This window comes from Pavona decussata, unplaced genomic scaffold, assembly GCF_977016875.1.
Source record: "Pavona decussata unplaced genomic scaffold, jaPavDecu1.1 SCAFFOLD_226, whole genome shotgun sequence".
NCBI lineage: Eukaryota > Metazoa > Cnidaria > Anthozoa > Scleractinia > Agariciidae > Pavona > Pavona decussata.
Window position 1 is genome coordinate 39,266 of NW_028145631.1, and position 16,148 is coordinate 55,413.

The 16,148-nt window shown below is 41.0% G+C and overlaps 1 protein-coding gene across 1 annotated transcript in view; it reads right to left on the reverse strand.

Moving 5' to 3' along the window:
• LOC146458853 (epithelial cell-transforming sequence 2 oncogene-like) overlaps nucleotides 1-16,148 on the reverse strand; it is a 44,230-nt gene that overhangs the window by 13,410 nt on the left and 14,672 nt on the right. The window contains exons 9-17 of the mRNA XM_085090224.1: nucleotides 15,003-15,065; nucleotides 14,324-14,439; nucleotides 13,607-13,659; nucleotides 12,569-12,697; nucleotides 10,755-10,844; nucleotides 10,088-10,191; nucleotides 9,925-10,003; nucleotides 9,276-9,391; nucleotides 9,068-9,151 (exon numbers count right to left, since the gene is read on the reverse strand). Of these exons, the coding sequence (XP_084946350.1) occupies nucleotides 9,116-9,151; nucleotides 9,276-9,391; nucleotides 9,925-10,003; nucleotides 10,088-10,191; nucleotides 10,755-10,844; nucleotides 12,569-12,697; nucleotides 13,607-13,659; nucleotides 14,324-14,439; nucleotides 15,003-15,065 (786 nt within the window). The 3' untranslated portion in view covers nucleotides 9,068-9,115. The remainder of the gene's footprint in view (nucleotides 1-9,067; nucleotides 9,152-9,275; nucleotides 9,392-9,924; nucleotides 10,004-10,087; nucleotides 10,192-10,754; nucleotides 10,845-12,568; nucleotides 12,698-13,606; nucleotides 13,660-14,323; nucleotides 14,440-15,002; nucleotides 15,066-16,148) is intronic.

The following is a 16,148-nucleotide window of genomic DNA, read 5'->3' on the forward strand; positions in this document are numbered from 1 at the left end:
AGTTTTAAACCGCGCAAAAATATCCCTGTATTAGTAGGCACCTCCCATAGAAAACCCGAGTATCTCCAGATGCGCAGAACATATACGCAGTACTATCCTGGTAACCTGAACAACCTAAAACTCGACCAAAATGTAGAGTCTCCCGTATTGTAACCAACATTGTATTTGACTGGAACTAGAATTGTGTTGAACAAAACTGAAATGTTAGCAGAATTGAAAAGAACAGTATTTAATTTCATTCAAGTTAAAAATACTTTCGTTTATAGGTAGAAAGTTCAATTTAAGCAGTATTTCTAGCAAATGTAAGTGTTAACAGGTTTGTCAGAAATCACAGGAAATCAACCTAAAAATTACTCGTCTACAATCAGACGCGTCCGAAAATTTGGAGCTTAGTATGTCATTCGATTGTTTTATTTATTTATTTATTTTCTTTTGTTCGGTGTTACCAAAAGTAGGCGGACTGTCCTTAACCAAAATACTTCAAATATTGTCTTCTGTGTTCACAGATCACAATTTCATCTGTTTGGATGCTCTACCTGAAAATTTAAGTTGCAGATAGTTTTAGGGGACGGAATTTTATTCCCCGAATTAACGAGCTGTTGTTTGTTTTACGAAAATGTTAGCTGACTTTTTTACGCATTCTTAACGATACATTTGCCCCGTCAAAAAAGAAAGAAAGAAGTTTTATAGTGTTACAAAATTTTTAGTTGACATATTGCTGAAGAAACCTTTACACTTTCTTTAAAACTAAATCCGAATTTCTGAGGCGATCAAGGCCTCCCGAACAGATATCCACCGAAATGAAACACACGGTACCCCTGGACTGTTGAATAATAAAACAATTATCCCGCTCAATCTCGCGGGAAATCCAATTCAGCTAACTCGGCTTACGGCCTCGTCGACTTTGCTGGATTGTTGATTGTTAAATAATCAACACAAATACAGGCGGACCTCCCGTAAACGGACACCCTTGGGGCCAGAAAAGGTGTCCGCTTATAGGAGGTTAAAAATGTAGTGTTTGTATGTAGCTGAGGACATGACCAAGTGTCCGCGTACGAGAGGTGTCCGTTAGCGGAGGTTCGACTGTATTTATTTTATATGCTGGCAAATTTACATCGATATGAAACGCCCATGACAGAGATTATAAAAAGCGAAACTGGCAGGTGAAGTAACAAAGCTTCGGATACACGTTTTCACGGCAACTTTCAATTTTCTGATTAAAAGCAAAAACCTTTGTTTTATTAACAATGTCACTTGTGATTAATTATTCATCATGTATTTTACTCTTTTCCCTCCTTCCCACACAGGAAAATAGACAAACCTTAAGGTTGACGGTTGAACACGAATGTTTCGCGCTTTAGACAATACCAAACATTTGCGCTAACGGTTAGGAAGCTTTTAAAAAATTTAGCATAACAACTACATCTTTTGTACATCCGCCGTTTTGTTATTTGATTCTATAAACAAAATCTTTGTATTAATTTGATTTGACCTGGAAAAAGTTATTGCAAAACTACCACAACATACAGCATTTAAAACTGTGGAAAACACGTACACAAATTAAACGCATCTTTTAAATCGAATGCACAAAACTCAATCCGTTTTGTTAAGAGACTACGGAAGGTGTTGAAACAGTTGCAGCGTTGGGAGAAAACGCATTTACACCATTTCATCCTTTTGAACTTTGAATCCTTTTAGAGTCAATTGAATATGTGCATTGTTGGAATAAATGTGCCTGTGTCACTCACTGAATAATACTGACATCACACGTGCATTGTTGTTATGGAAACGACAACAGAATACATCACTTGCAAAAAATTTCGGACGTTTTATTGCGGAAGGTTAATTTTCGGACACTTTTTCCCTCATTTCGGACAATTTTCGGACAAAAATTTCAGACACTGCACTGAAACATGCCTAAAGTAAATTTACGACTAAGAAGTTGAATTAGACTGAAATAAAATCTGTGAAAATGATAGTTTTACTAGAGCTTCAAGGTTTTCCAGCCGGATACACCAACGAGAAAATAATGGAATTTATCTATGTTTTTGTCTTTCATAAAGAAACAAATATTTTCCTTTCCAGTGATAAAAAGAACGATTGAGCAAAGCCGCCTAATCCGAATTCTAGCCATATCATGTATATTGGCTTTGAATATGTGATGCCGTCGCCCAGAAACTTTTTATACTATACTGTAAAAATTTTGAACGGTTTTATTTTCGGACACTATTTTAGTCCGAAATTTTTTGCAAGTAATGTATACGCTCTCTGCGTCAGTGTGTAGAAACAATTTCTAGGTGTACGCAAATCTCCTCCTGCTCGAGTGAGTATTCGATGTTTTTTTTTTTTTAAGTTTTCGTAAGGTTTATCTTTCAAAGGCCACCCTACGATTACATACGGATGAAAACACAACCTTAAGTAGCCACGCGCAGCTGTGCTAGCAGTTTTGCATTCATCGAAAGGTGTGCTTTGTCATTCAAACCAGCGCACATGACACATTTTTACAAAACTATTATCTGCACGAATTTACAGTCTTAAAACAACATCGTAAATCAGAAGTAGGAAGTATGTGAACACGCTTTTAAAAAGTTGGAGCTACTTAAAATAATGTATAAACATTTTTCAATATTTGGAGTCAATATTGCCAACCAAAAAACTGCAAACAGCAACTTCAACGCGATTTTGTTTGGCTTTCAAAGTGGTTTTATTCCATATAGGGTTTACAGGATATCCTGTCACGTCCCACAGATATCTCCATAAAAGTTGCCACTTTGCTTAGCGAGCCAAACGAAAGAAGATTCTTCCCTTCAGAGCACGGCCCGGTAAGTAAGGCAAGACTTATTTTCATTTTGTGTTAGTGTTGTCACTTTGAAGGTTAACCCTTTCCTTAAACTATCCTTAAAAGTCACGTGAAATTCAATTCAACTTAAGCAAGTAAACGGCTTAATCCATTTCTAAAGACGTTTATCACTAAAGGCTGGTTTCCATATGATCGCAGACGATCGTAGATCGCAGATCGCAAACAATCGCAGACGATCGCAAAAAAGGCTGTTTCCATATAATCGCAACGATCGCAGAGCCGACTGTAGCCATACGTTTTGGTCAGCAGAAATGTCAAATATATACACGCGCGTGTGGGCTGACGAGCAAACAACATCGCGAACGTGGAAGAGCGGAAATTTTGCTGCAAGCAAATTTACTTCTTCTGTTCATAGTTCGTACACCTTCAGACAAACAAAATTCAAAGACTTTTCAAGGAGAAAAAATAGTTTTCAAGGACCAATGTTTATTCAGTATATCAACATTTTCGTCCCCTTTTTTACATCTAAAACACTCAATTCAGTCATAACTTATTTCCGGTTTTCAGATAGTTCAGCCTTGGTTGATGAAGTTAGTCTCTGTAATGAAATTCTGTAAAATGATCAACCACTGGCTATTTTACTTGCACTTACGTCTAAGGTACAGAAATAAATTTTGAAATGCAGATACAGCAATACAATATTGTTCAACAAAAACGATAAAATTTTTTGTTTCGGCAGCCTTTTAGAGCTTCCAACTTTCCATTTAGTTTGTCCTCAACTTCTTGCAGTTGAAGAGTCTTATCTTTGGCTGCTTTTCTATTAAAGAGCATTGGAATTCTGGCAAGAGTCAGCTGCCCAGTTTCTTCAGCTTTGAAACTCAAATCATCTGTTGACTTCACAAGTGAGTCTATATCCAGTTCCAGCGTTTCTTTTTGTGTTTCTCCCCTTTCGTGTAAGACTTCAAGGCACTTTCTTCCATGCTTTCTGTGTTGATCTCTTCATTGCCAACACAACACATGGTCTTGTGTTTGTCGCTTTTGAATCCTTTCACCCAGCTTAACTTCGCACCAGTTAACCATTTGCGATCATGTACGTATTTGCCGATCGCTGACCGATCACATAACCCCTGAAAACAAACGCATGTGGTGGACAAACCCCACATGACCTGGTGAGACGTACATGAAATTGAGGCAAAGATCAAAGTTCGCTTTATTTATACTTGCCTGTGTTAAACCGACCATTTGTCCCATTGTTATCGCCAGTTATTAGTCGTCAATGCACAAATTAACCCGGCAAAATCATGTAATTTTTCAGAAAAGTGATATGGAATAAACAAATTATACGGAATTTCAAGGACTTTTCAAGCCCTAATAAAGAAATCAAGTACTTTTCAAGGACCTTAACCGAATTCAAGGACTTTTCAAGACGACTACTAAAATTCAAGACCTTTTCAAGATTGTACGAACCATGTCTGTTCGTCATGAAGCGACGTCGTCGTCAGCACCAAAACCGTCGAAAACATCGGTTTTGGATTTGATAACGACCGTACGCAGTTCTTTTGTTGTGAAATTTGGCCTAAACTTCTGCCCGATTTTGTCCCAACAGTTGGCCTTTTTGTTCTAATTGTCTTTAAAATCTTTGCTTCTGCGATGGTAAACACATTCATGACGTGCAACTTCCTCGATAAATTCCTCGTTACAAACATGTTCAATCTCAGCCATGATGACAACGAAATGAGTGTTGCTACGCAGACCGTTCCTACAATCGAGCACACGAGCGTTGAATCGTGGGAGAGAACTCGAAATATTATGGGATGCGTTTTGATCGCGGATCCCAAAACTTTGGTTTCCATATGATCGCACAATCGCAATTGATCGCAGATGATCGCAGACGATCGCAGGAGATAGCACATGATTCTATCTGCTGCGATCGTCTGCGATCGCGATCGCAGGATCGCAGACGATCGCAGAAGTATGTTTCCATATGATCGCACACGATCGCAGACCTTTGGCGATCTGCGATCCGCGATCATATGAAAACCAGCCTTAAGTTAACTAGAATTCTAATTATATTACGTAATATTAACTATTATGACTCTGTAATAGAGCCGAAATATTGTAAGTTTCAACTATCTTGTAATAAACCAAACCTTGGTCTCTACAATGATATCAATTCTCGTCCTCTGTCAGATGGCCCTGGATTTTGTCCTAATCATGTTGATAATTTATAATTGGTAAAATTATGTTATTTCGACCACAATGACCTGGGATCACAATTCAAAGGAGGGGGATTTTAGTTAAATGCTATGATTTTGTAAGTCTGTTTTCAGCATTTTATCAGTCCAATAATGGAGCTCATCTTCGCTGTGAAAACCTGACAAACACTTAAGTGTCGTAAAAGGAAGGAAACAAACAAAGGAAAAAATATCACAGGCTTTTTCACCGAGTATCAACCCTTTACGGTCAACAGTACTGCTTTGCTACATCAATCTTTCAAAGTATTATTAATGCTAATGCTTATAAGGATGTTTATAAAGATTGATTGGCACCTTTATTTAAAAGCAAAATAAATAGGTAAGACCTGAGGGTAGTCCCTTCAGGGAGCTTACAAAGCATCTGTGCTATCAATAGGAGCCCTGAGGTCATAAGATGGGGGAGGGATTGATAGATTTTGGGGAAACTGTATGGTAACTTTCTTAATGAGGTTCAAAGCAACTCGGAAATGGACTATTCAGGAGGAAGAGCACAAGTTTCCCAGCGAGGTGTCAAATCTAATCACAGGATTGAAATATCCTCGACTTTTCGGGATTTTTGTCAGTTTCATCGCAAAAACTTTGTACCGTGAAGCAAGAGAGGATGAATCCTCTCTTGCCGTGAAGACAAAACTTCTTTGATTTCACCATGTTCGAAAAAGCTCCGTTCACAGTCGTTATTCGTTTCAACATCCCTCCCAGCTGGCTTCTTCCTAGACGCCAACGCATTTCGCGGAAAGAGCTGGAAAACAGGGGCGCAGGGCTGGGTGGGAAGGATGCGAAACGCGACAGTCCCGGAGATGAGACATCCATTTTCAGTCCGTTGCGTTTAATTTGAGACCTCAGACTCTCTCGGCGAACGTCTGTCAGGTAGACTGCGAGCAGTCTCTCTTTTGCTCGAAAATCCGCGGGGAAGAACGCAAAAAACTGAGCGGGCACGAAATTCGAAGCACGAGTCCCTCGCGTGAGCGGTAAAGCCGCGAGTAGCGCCCGCACACTCGCGGCTTCACCGCTTGCGCGCGCAACTGCTCGCAGTCTACCTGTTAGGAATACAAGGAAACTAAGCTTGCACATGCTTTATCTAATCTATCAGGTTTTTGGTGAAATTACACACGAATTTCTAGTTTTAAATGTAGCATGAAAATGAACCGTCGACATAAAATCTTCTATTCTCACCCACGTACCGTTTAACAAACAGAAAAAGATTTTAGGCACCGCGAACTAGACCTTCCCCTTAAGGCGATGTTTTAAAAGGGACGATTTTATTAAGAAGTTCACATTACATTGCTACCGGTCTTTCCCGATTGGCCACAGAGAGCATTCGAAAGCGAACTTCGCTGAATTTCCTTCCTTCCTTTCCCTGACGATATGTAAGGGGTTGTACGGTTGTCAAAAGTAAAAAAGAACAATCGTTGGGGTGAATTGCGTTAACCCAGTTTACTTCATTTCATTTGCAGATGTTGAGAGGGAAAGAAATGAATTAAGGAGCGATGCAATCGTTCCAACTCCCGCCGCGCACTGTAGAGCGGGTGGTTCTAGAATCCTTTTCCTGGACAGTTCTGGCCACTGCTGGTTTGCTGGGCAATATTCTAGTGTGCGCTGCTTTCTTTCGCAACCCAGTTTTACGCAGGTTGACGCCCGTATATATCATCGCTCTGGCAATCAGCGACATTCTCAACTTTTCTACCGGTGGTGTGTTTGTAGGAGTCACTCTCACAACCGGAAGTTGGCCGTTTGGAGATGCCGGTTGTTCTTTTAGTGTATGGTCCCTTCGTTCCCTGGTTTACGTTACCGTGACAACAATGTCACTCACGGCCATCAACAGATGCATCAAGGCCACTAAGCCAGAAGTTTTCCAAAAGATTTTCGCGCCAAAACCATCTATTGTGATATTGGTCTGCCTGTGGATCGTTGTTGCCATGGTTTTCTCGCCGATCTTTATCTCTGGGGGTTCCAAATTCGTTTTTCATCCTGGTTACGCTCTCTGCGTCCCTTTGTTAGAGGATGAACTTAAAGTTTATGATATGATCACTCATGTCTCTTTCATGACGGCTTCTCTGGTCATAATAGCTGTCTGCTATTACAAGGTGTATAGTGCCTTCAAGCAAGTCCAACAGCAAGATTTTCAGGCCAAACAGCAGCCACAAGAACCAAAAGATCCACAACCTGCCCATCAACCAAACAATCCACAGGCCACCCAGCCACCAGGACAACAACAGCTTGCAAATCAACAGCAAGAGCCACAGGACAAACAGCAACCGCAGCTACAAGAACCACAGGATACACACAAACTACAGGAACAACTTGCACTGCAACATCATCAAGGACTACAAGAGGTCCATCAACCCAACGAACCACAGGGGGCCAATCAACCGGAAGAAATACATGTTACTCAACAGGCCGCACAAGGATCCAAAAAAGCACAACCTCACCTTCTACCGGAAGAATCACGTGACATAGAACAGCGAGAACAACAAGTACCGCAACATCCACAGGACGCACAAGCTGCCCATCAATCAAGGGAACCACAGATCACCCATCAGCATGGGGAATCCAAGGCTGTGAAATATCGACAGAAAAGTGCCAACCACTTCAAGGTGGATCGGAATATGAAGGTAGTTCAACCACGACCAACACAGGTAACCCAACAACGGAAAAGACCTTCCTGCCACTACCGGGTCCAGCTACAAAAACCACAAGTAGCGCTGCAGCTACAAGAACCACAAACAACCTATGAACTAATAGAAGCTACTAACTATTTCAAGGTTTATAGGGTATTGAAAAATGTTCCTCCACAATTAGAACAGACCACCCGTCAGTCAACCGAACCACAGACCTGGAATCTGGCCAGGCAACTACAAGAACCACAGATTCCCCAACCGACAAAGGCACCACAGGCGACCTACCAACCACAAGAATCACAGGACACACACGAACTGCAAGAATCACAGACTTGTCAACAAACACGTGGACCACATGACACCTACCTACCACAAGAGCCACAGGCAAAACAACCACTGCAAGAATTACAGAGTGGTCATCAAACACAAGAACCACAGGAAACTAATCAACCACAGGCTATTCAACAACTACAAGAACCACAGGCAACCCATCAGCCTCAGCGACCAGATAATGTCCACCAACACCAAGAGGCACAAAAAGTCCATCGCTTACCAGGAACGCATGCCACGAATCAACGACGAAAACCAGAGAACTCGAAAATGGCCGGGGCTGTCATGAGGGCAAAAGAAGCGAAGATTACAAAAATGCTCTTCGGGATTGTCTTGGCCTTTGTTCTCCTCTGGTTTCCTCTATTTGCGTTCGTTGCAGTTACACGATCCAATCAGGTGACCATGCCAAGGGAAGTAACGATGCTAGTAACGTATGGTTTCAACATCCGTAGTCTGATTAACCCTGTGCTGTATGCAGTAATGAACAGGGCTTACAGAAGCGAATTTAGGGATATCTTGTGGGACATTGTATTTTCCTTCAGCGAATGTTGCGAGTGTTGAGGAAAATGTGCAGTGTTCGGCATCTTACAAGTGTAGCAAGGTCATGGGTTCCACTATGGTTTTTATGACTTATGCTGAGCACTACAACAGCCTTACTTTATGACCAAACATAACATTTTACATCTCTCTTTTGTTGTGAGTGTTGAACAAATAGTATAAAGAGCAATAGTATGGACGAAAAATAAAGAAAACTGTCAACAGAATGCAAGGAGTTTGCAACTAAATGTTCTATTACCGCGCACAAACTAACAACGAAATATTTCGACGTTATCGCAACGTCTTCCTCAAACGTAAGTGTATCGGTCACGTGTTTGTGACCAGCGCTGCCTTTTAAGAGCGCTCTAAATAGACGGTAGATCCAGGCCCCCGGCCCTGTTTAATGTGTAATGCGTTGGAGGAGCACAGGGACAAACGCCGAACTAAGAAGGCTCTGTGTATTAAAAAGCATGCTCCCACATCAAGCCGGGACTTGGACCGTTAACAATGAACAGAATAGAACTTACCGTAGTTTTCTTAACTTTCTACAATCTCTTTTCTTTGTGGCCATGATTCTATAGATAATCGACAAGTTCCTGGATTGGATCACTCTGAGGAGAAAGTAGAAAAAATGTTAATTGCACTCACGTCAAGAAAGCTTGAAGTATGGCAACATCAGAGCAAATTTTCTTTCCTCTACCATTGTGTTAAAACAGTAATTTTTAGTTTCCATACCCACTTTCTCGATGCGTTGTTTCTTCCCAAAGAAATGACGGCATCCACCAGTGCAGAAGCAACTTCCGAGATCTTGTACACCTCAAACATCCCTAACGCCTCGAACGTTATTTGCCCTGAAAGAATTTTTTAAGTTTACCCTTTTCTTTCGCTAAGTTTGTATCCGGAACAGAATTTCCAAATCAATCAATCGATCGATCAATCAATCAATCAATCAATCAATCAATCAATCAATCAATCAATCAATCAAATAATCAACCGTATAAGCAGACGATAAACTAATCGATCGATCGATCAAGGAGCCAATCAATCCATCAATTAATCAGTCAATCAATCAATCAATCAATCAATCACTCAATTAATCAATCAATCAATCCATCCATCGATCCATCAACAGACTGAAAAATTCATTAATCCATTCATTGATTGATTCATTCATTCAGTCAGTCAGTTAGTCAGTCTGTCAGTCATTCATTCATTCAGTCATTCATTCATTCATTCATTCATTCAGTCGGTCGGTCGGTCGGTCGGTCGGTCAGTCAGTCAGTCAGTAATCAATCAAACAATGAAACAACGGGTGGAGGTTATACACGCCTGTCGAATGCAAACTAAAATTCTCCCGTACCAGGTGAATTTTACGAACACGTACCAACAAGACGCCTGGCTAGATTCCTTTGTTCTTCATTGAAGAAAGAATTAAGATTCCTTTTCACAACATCCACACTTTCCTAGTGCACAGAGAAACAAAGCATAGTGTCAAACATACAAACGGAACAGTTCTGAGAGGTTTATTCATCGTAAAACTTTCATACCTCAATATAGTCCACGGTTTGTGACCAAGCGCCAAGCTTTGTCATATTAAAATACAGAGCAGGAGGTGTGACACTGTTAGGAACAAACAGCCACTCACTTTCAACTGTGAAAAACCAAATAATAGACATGAGATCACGAAAACATCGTACATAGATGACAGAGTGGGTAACTCCATTAGATATACAAGAGGGCTCTTAGGTCAAAAAACCGAGAAATCCAAGGAATCCAAGGCCACGCTTTGTAATTACCCAACTGGTTTGCCTCCCACCAGTTGGGATTTCAACAATGTTATTTTCAGTTTGTATGTTTATTTCACATTGTTATAGTGTCCCCAATTAGCACTACAGTGCTAAATACTTTGACGCTTAAATAAAAGTCATTTATTTATTTATTTTTTGTTTTACTTTTTTTATTGCCCAAAATTCTTATGGTCGAAAATACCCAGTATTGAGTGTGTGACTAAAGTGGTAAAGGAATTTATTTTATTTTATTTCTTTTTCATCGGCTGAATGTAACTAAACGTGTAGGAACTGCCAATAAAAATTTCGTACAAAACGTAGGTTGAAACTTCAATTTTCGGTGGTGTTACTAAAAAAAAATAACGATACTTTTACTAAAATATTTATAGTGCAGTTATTCAAAAACAAAGCAAAAGGACTCACAAACCTCTAGCAAATGATCCTGTCATCCCAGTGGGACATGAAAACTGCATGTCTGTTAATATACCAAGCTGAGCCAACAGATCCATTCCTTGCTCTGTATGAACAGAGAGAGAACAGTCTTCAAATTAACAAACTAACCTCTCGGTTTTACATACCTGTTCCCAAAAATGACGATAAGAACGAAAACAATAAAACACAGAAATGAACAATGGGAACACGTTTTGGTTGTCTCTTGATTCCCGGACTCTTCGTCACGTGTGAGTTGAGATTGTCCTTGGTTCTCCTTGTTGCCACGAGAGGTTTTTCTCCTTTTTTTTTCTCCCCACCCCCACTTAAAAAAAAAAAATAATAATAATAAAATAAAATAAACCAAATTATTTGGTGTCAATGTATTATGGGTAGAGCACTAATTGGGGGCACTTTCCAGATAAAATTGAAATTTAGAAGCGTTGGTTTTTTGAGGAGAGGGCAAAACCGGAGTACCCGGAGAAAAACCTCTCTGAGCAAGGACGAGAACCAACAACAAACTCAACCCACGTATGACGCTGAGTCCGGGAACCAAGCCCGGGCTACATTGGTGAGAGGCAAGTGCTCTCAATACTGCGCCATCCGTGCTCCTCCCTGATGAAAAGAACCTTTCCAATTTCCAGTTAGGTCTGAATAACTGTCTCTATTTACCACTGGCGCATTAACTGTGTTACAACAAGTGCAATACAAACGGGGGATCAAACTGCAAGATCACTATTGCAGCGTGTTCATCTTTCATATCATCGATTTTCCTCCGCGACGCAATAAACTTTCCACAAATAATTTTACCTTTCTTTCTTTTCTCATACCTATTGTGAAGCAATTTTACAGCCAGTAATGAACTTTACAGAAAACTACTTTGACGTGTTAAATGCAAGGGCGACCAGCCCCGTTTGCAACTTCTTACATGGTTGGTCGAGAGGGCAAAAGAACGAACAACAGAACAATGCATGTTCCCTGCCCTAAAAAACAATGCAGTCGCATGCAGGTCATGAGGGTCCAGTGAACGCAGAGCTTTTGAAAGGTCTAGGTCTACTGTAAATTCATGGAGTGGTGGTTCATTGGTAAATTGCCCAGTCACAAGTGAAAATTTATTATGGTAATTTTATTTTCTTCTACCTCAAAATGCTGCCTCCCGAGGATAAAACACAGCGTTGTTACTTGATACCTAGTTACTATTTTTAGGTTGCTATCAACCCAGCCCTCCCCCATCCGTCTATGAGTTACAAAGCATTGATTTGGTTTAAAATGCGATCGGAGATCAGGCTCTGTTATGTACGAAAGAACGAACGCACGCACGAACGGACGGAAGAACGAACGAACGAACGGACGGACGGACGAAGTCTTCAGTATTGAAAAAATCAGACTCAGCAGACGTGAGTTTTAACAATCGAAATAAAAGTAGGGTAAATACAATTTAATATCTACAAGATATATAAAAAGGAACAATTAAATGTAATGCAATTACCCACTTCAGAAGCAATGGATAGTCTGGGCAGTAACTTCTTCGGGCACATAGATTACTGGGATCGCTTGTAGGGAGACTCCTTCCAAGTAATGACCCACTGAATTAACACCAGCATTTAAAAAGAAGGGCATTCATTCCAATAAATTTGATTTGTCTAGGCGTCAAAAAATAATCATTTGAAGCCCCAAATACTATTGAAAGATCAGATTAGATATGAATCCTCATAAGCATCCACGTAGACCATGTTTAGTATGGCCTACTGTAATTGTCACGACTCCCTCCCCTCCCATCGTCTTTCCTCCCCTCCCCTCCCCTCCAGTTACCTGTTTCTACCAGAGGTATAAAGATGTCGACATGGCCTCCAGACTCTCGCGCAGTAACACTTGTAGTCACAGTTTCCCAGAAGTGTCGCATATTCGGTTGGTTTATCGTCTTCTCCGATAACGTTTGACCTGTGAACAAGGAGTTTATAGTCTATCCATAAAACCATGTTATGAAACAGATCCACGCAATCAAGTGGTATATGTAAAACCTTTCTTTTAGGGGCCGGGGGGAGGAGAGGTGGAGGGAGGAGGCAGGGGTATACCAGAAAATGGCTTCAACGGAGAGGGAGGAGAGGGGGGGCTTGTAAAGATTAAGGAACTTAACTGTCCGACGGTCACTGATTCAATTTCCATTACGGAAAAAAGAAACTCTTTTAATTCGATCACAAAAGTATCCATTTTTCTTTCCCTGTCCGTTCTTCTTGGTGGGTGGGGCGGCTGTGGGGGGCGACATCATGGCGGCCTGCGCATCAGAAAATGAAACTTTCAGGGGAGCTGGAGAATGGGGTGGGGGGGGGGGGGGTGGGGAACGAGTAAAAACTATTTTGAGTGGAGGAAATGAACAGTCCGTAAGTCCGTAGCCAGGGAATTAAGCAGTACTGAGTTGTCTACGAGTTCGTGTACGGCGAGCTTGAGTGGAAGAAAATGCGAGTGGTTTTGAAAAGCATTTCGTGTTCACCATTTCTTTTGTTTCTTATAAGCATAGGTACAAACGCCGATAAAGCAAGTGAGAACACCTGCGACCTAAGCATAAGCATAAGCACAAGAAGAACGAACACGTCGTTTTTCTTCTGCTTATGTTTATGCTTATGTCGCAGTTTTCACTGATGACAATGGGGGTGACATTAGCACAAGAACTCAACAAGGCAGTCAACCGTTTGGCCCGCAACACTGCTAAACACCGAGAAAAGCTAGAATCGAGATTTCCGTCAAGAAATGGTTTTCTGCGCGTGCGTCTGCCCTTATGCTTATGTAGCTAGTGTTCTCACTTACTTATCTTTATGCTTATGCTTATGTCTTAGTGAAACCAACCCTTACCTTTCACAAGGCGCACTGTACCAGAGTCTCCCCAAGCAAAGACACCTATGCTCCTGTGAGAATCAAAAGAGAAACCATTAACGCCATGTAGATAACCAAAAGGAAAAGCTGAAAGGAGTATACTGTGAGTTGGAAAGGGCACAGGATATCCTTAGTTTTTAAAACGAAAATGCACTGGATTACAAAAACACAAAACAGGATGATTAACTTACAATTTTTTGATTTATCAACAGAGTTGATGACTAAAGGTAAATTGGCCAATTTACCTTTAGTTATCAACTCCGTTTTAAACCAAACATTCGTTTCTACTCCCCACCGACACAGCACCACAGTTTCTTTAAAATCAACCACCTTATCCATTTGTGATTACCTTACTGGTTGGAAAAGCCCTACTAGAGGGCGACTGACTATTTGCGCAACAAACCAGGGAAAAATGTATTAAAGCGAAAGATCTTTCAAATCGAAATTATGTCCACGGGTAAACAATACTAGTGTTCCGGCAAAGTTTATAGTCTTGACTCTTTTATGCCATAAGAGTTCAAGTTTATAGCTGTTTCGAGAATTCAAAGTAATAAATTCATTTTGCAAAATTAAGAATTCAAAACAACACAAACAAGTAGTACCACGAGAAAGAATTGTTCGGCGGCTTTCCAAAGACTCTTTTAAAATCGCCCTCGGCTAAAACCATGCATGGCTATAGGTAATGATGACACTCACTTTGCTTGTCTTCCCTGTAGGGCTAGTCTTAACTTTTCCATCAAGGCGTCAAGCGTTGTACCTTCGTACTCGTACGGGATTGTAATGACACCAAACATCACAGCTTCCAATAACAACTGAACATTTACAGAATAACAGAATTCAGCTCCAGATACTTGAAATATTACATGTGGGTTTTCGAGAAGCTTACAGCAGAATAGTCCCCTCTTCCGCTAAGGCATAGCCTGGCAACAAGAACACGCGAGGACACACGAAAATCGCCTGGAGAAGAAAAGAACGAGTCTAACTCGCGTTTACTCGCGTGTTCTCCTCAAGCGACTATCCTTGAATAGAAGAGAAGACTGCAGCTCGTAGATCTAGCGTAAGCTTGATGGGATTACCGTTAAGTGAGGCGTATTTTGACTGTACAAACATCATTCATGAAATACTCTCATAACATCAAGTCGAGGAGATTATCATCACGAACACAATCTTTACCATTGATAATAATTTAACCCAACAACAACAAATTAAGAATACTCCTTATATGCAATTGTTAGCAAAAGAGTCAAACTTCTATCAGCTATAAAGTTATCCCATGCACTGACCAATGATTTACACCCCTTACGCTGACCGCCGCACGATAGCGAGCGAAAAAAGATAACCCATCCCGTTTCAGGAGCACAGCAATGATTCTTACCTCACAAGCTGGTATTTCAGAAGAGATAAATATCACCGCCGGACTTGGGCAGCTTCGAAGGTCCTACAGTTCACAAAGAAGAAAAGTGTTGAATTGTAAAGACCGTTAACCTTGTTTTCTATGTTGGGAGGCAAATCCTCGACAACAGCAAAACAACGGCTTCCCTGAGAAGAAAACTCTGATTCTTAGCCAGATTTACTCTACTAAAACGAAGCTCTTTTTATAGCGTGAAAGCGGCAAAATGGGTTAATTGGCAATACTGTTGTGTGTGTTACCAACCAATTAAAACTTGAGGAAATCTCCGGGGCAAGGTGGTTCAAAGTACAACTATTAGTGTCAGTTTTGAATTCTGCTGCTCATCAGTGTGGTTCTCTGTAAATTCTTGACGTTCTGTATTTTAACTGAACTCTTTCGGCTACCTCCAAACTGCAACTTCAATTCTGCAGTGGAAACGCTTTTCAAACAAGAGACAGTGAGAACTTGGTTACAGGAACAACCTGCACAAGGGGGAGGGGGGCAGAGGGTGGGAAAAGCAACTCGAGTTCATTGGTGCGCTGACTTAGTTTTCCCGAAGCCACCAGCCTGGGATTTTGACTCGATGCTAAATCAAACTGGTCACACCCCCCTTCACTTTGTAATAACATAATTCGTAACAGAGAGCATTGAACTACTCATTGCCAGTTATTGATTCTGGCGAAAAACTCAGCAAATCAAATCCTGCACGGTGGTGAATGTCCGCAAGTACAGAAGCAGGCGTCAGGGAACTTGCAGCCTGCGAAGCAAGCGTTTTGGTGGAATTTCGTGCACTAAAAAGCCGATCTGCGTAATTTGGATTCCCTCCCCCCTCCTTTTTTTTTTTTTTTTGCTCTCGCCCCATTTCGCGCGCATCCAAACTACGGAAATCGGCTTTTTCGGCTTTTTTAGTGCAGAAAACTCCCCTGAAACGCTCGCTTCGCAGGTGAGCGGACATGAATCTTCAGAAAGATATGTCGGTGTTTGTCTTGCACCTCTACAAGCATTTTGAGGCCTTGAATTGTAACATGGAACTTCTTTCCCAGAGAAAAACGAGGTAAAGAAAAGAAAGTGGACTGCACAAGGAACAGAGAAATTTACATGAACATGTAAATTAGACTAGAGTGCAATGCT